Source organism: Cyclopterus lumpus, chromosome 1 (assembly GCF_009769545.1).
Source record: "Cyclopterus lumpus isolate fCycLum1 chromosome 1, fCycLum1.pri, whole genome shotgun sequence".
Classification (NCBI taxonomy): Eukaryota; Metazoa; Chordata; class Actinopteri; order Perciformes; family Cyclopteridae; genus Cyclopterus; species Cyclopterus lumpus.
Window position 1 is genome coordinate 1407557 of NC_046966.1, and position 2444 is coordinate 1410000.

Sequence of the window (2444 nt, forward strand, 5' to 3'; positions counted from 1 at the left end):
ATAGCTCTTTTAGATTAATGTATGTTTGTACATTTTTCCCTGTGAATTTGATAAACTAAACTGCGCGTTACACGATGACACAAAAACAAATTCAGAAAGAAAAAATGCACTTGTAAATAAATAGGAGAAACAAAGACACACACGTTATTAACTGTTTTAAAGGTCATCTAATTATTAAGATTTCCGCAAATGAAAATGGAGTTCACGCAGAGAAATGTCCCCGATCTTGCCTACGAGCAAGTTTGGAAATTATTAGACTATTTGGATAAAATAATCAAAAGCAATAATGCCATCTACAACAACTAGGGATGGCAATTAATGTTATAAAAAAGAATGAGATGATGTTGGTTCATCCATGCACATGTGATCTGTGTAACTGTATTTAATAGTTCGCAACTCTTTCTGATTTCCAACAGTGTAATGAAGCATTCACAAGAGGACAACAGTCAGTTGCAGTGGCGTATCAAATGCGTGCTCGTTCACGTCGCTCCGCGACGCACGTTCAAGTGGACTACGTCCCTCTGCGTCATTTGCGCGCCGCCTCGCTCCTGATGCACTTTTCCCCCCGAAAGCCCAAAGATAGATGTTCCGATTTCAGGTTTGTATTTTACCCCAAGACAAATATGCCCTTTTCCTCAAGATAGTTTTCGATATGTTACAGAGAACTGGTCGTAATTATAGACTGCGTGGGATGTAGAGCGTGAATGTTGTCTATTGTTTCTCGACTGCTAAATTCAATGCGGTTGGTGGCCTGTGAAGCAGGCTGCTTGCCTGGTGACATGAGCCAGAGGTGAGCGCTCCCTTCCGAGGGTGACATGGATAAGCTTATTGTTGAATACATTGATAACTTTTATGAAAGGCAAATGTGTGATAGTTATAAGCTGTGTCCAAACAGTTTTATATTGGATGGTTATCGGGCAGCAGTGGCAGTTTTTCATCGACGTGGGTCCTGCGTGATGTAACATCAGCATTAGCATTGTGGCTAACGAGTTATTTTGCTAACGACACAGGCAGTGAGAAGGTCCTGGAGAAGACGTCCGGCGTTCCGCGTGTCCGTAGTATTTAAAATGAGTAAAGAGGAGCTACTAGCTGGTATAGTTAACATGTCTATAGTCTGATGTTTTTCACAGTGAAATCATGCTCGGCCACTGCTGATTTGGCTAAGGATGAAACGGTTATTAGACTAGCTTAACTTAATCGAACTGAGTCTTAGTTGCTTAGTATTAGTTATTAAATTGTTGACGATATTAACTAATCTAGCCGTATTCCCCAACTTCTTTATGGTCATGTAGCATCAAAGACTGCAGATAGTGTAGCAACTCCTGCAGTGAACGTTGCATCGTTTGTTTTTTGGCTCGCCACTTTCATTGGCTTGAATCCCAAATGTTTGCTTTTGTGTCAAATTGGTTTAATATTGATTTGGAAATTCAGGCAACTCTAATCTTCCTCCTCGTATTTTCTCTTTAACCGTGTCATTTTTATTCCCCCATTCCTTGACTACATCATCATGCCCTGCCATTTTCCTGCTTTCCTCGGTCGTCCCTGTTGTCTTTGCAGTCCCTGGATGAAGACTGTACGTTGGAGGAAGAAGACGAGGGACTGGTAGAAGAGGAAGATGAAATCAATCAGTTCAACGATGACACCTTCGGAGCTGGGGCCATCGGTGAGTTCTGCATAAAATTTGAAATGCGTTTGCATTAAATCACCAAAAGGATCGGTCCTATGCTCGTTCATAATTATTCACTTTCAGTGGAGTTTAGTTTTAAGAAAGGGGGTCTAACAAAATATCACACTTGCTCATATATTTGAAATATATGAAAATCGTAAACAGATTCTTTGTTCAATTTCAAAACATTTCAATCAAAATCAGTGGACCAAATTACTGTGCAGTTATACAACATGCAGAAGAGTTTTTTTTTTGTTCTCACCTGGAAAAAAAGTATCACTCAAAGATGTTCACACTTGGGAAGACCCTCCTTCTAACTAGAGTTGTTTATTTTTGACCTGTTAATAAAAGCGGCAAGAGGTTATGTGTTAAAATGGAATGGTGGCAGCCTGTGCGTAACCATATGTATTTTGAGTGTTGTATCTTCCTTCCGTGTGTGTGTGCGCTTAAGCCAAAATATGTATATGTGTGTATCTTTATCACAATAAAGACAGTAATGCAAAATCCATGTTGTGGCCCAATATGACACTGGTGGCAATGAAAAAAATGGTATACTGCCCACCCCAAGGAGATGGCAGTTTGTCAAAGTTATAAGCCCCCCCAAAAAATTATATAAATGTCTAGAACTATACTTAAGATTTCATACAGATGATTCATCACCATAGAACAAACAAACACTCTGTTTGTCTCCTCTTCTTCCAGATGACGACTGGCAGGAGGAACACAAACGCCTTGCTGGGCTCAATGACAGGGATGGGTTAAGAGCGGAGCTGGGTTT

The 2444-nt window shown here is 40.2% G+C and overlaps 1 protein-coding gene across 1 annotated transcript in view; it reads left to right on the forward strand.

The window, feature by feature from the left end:
* Nucleotides 1-472: 472 nt before the first annotated feature.
* The window catches only part of patl1 (PAT1 homolog 1, processing body mRNA decay factor), a 15149-nt gene continuing 13177 nt past the window's right edge, over nt 473-2444 (forward strand). Inside the window, 3 exon segments of the mRNA XM_034532235.1 lie at nt 473-598; nt 1558-1663; nt 2369-2444. The exon segment at nt 2369-2444 is cut by the window's right edge and continues 149 nt beyond it. Of these exon segments, the coding sequence (XP_034388126.1) occupies nt 584-598; nt 1558-1663; nt 2369-2444 (197 nt within the window). The 5' untranslated portion in view covers nt 473-583.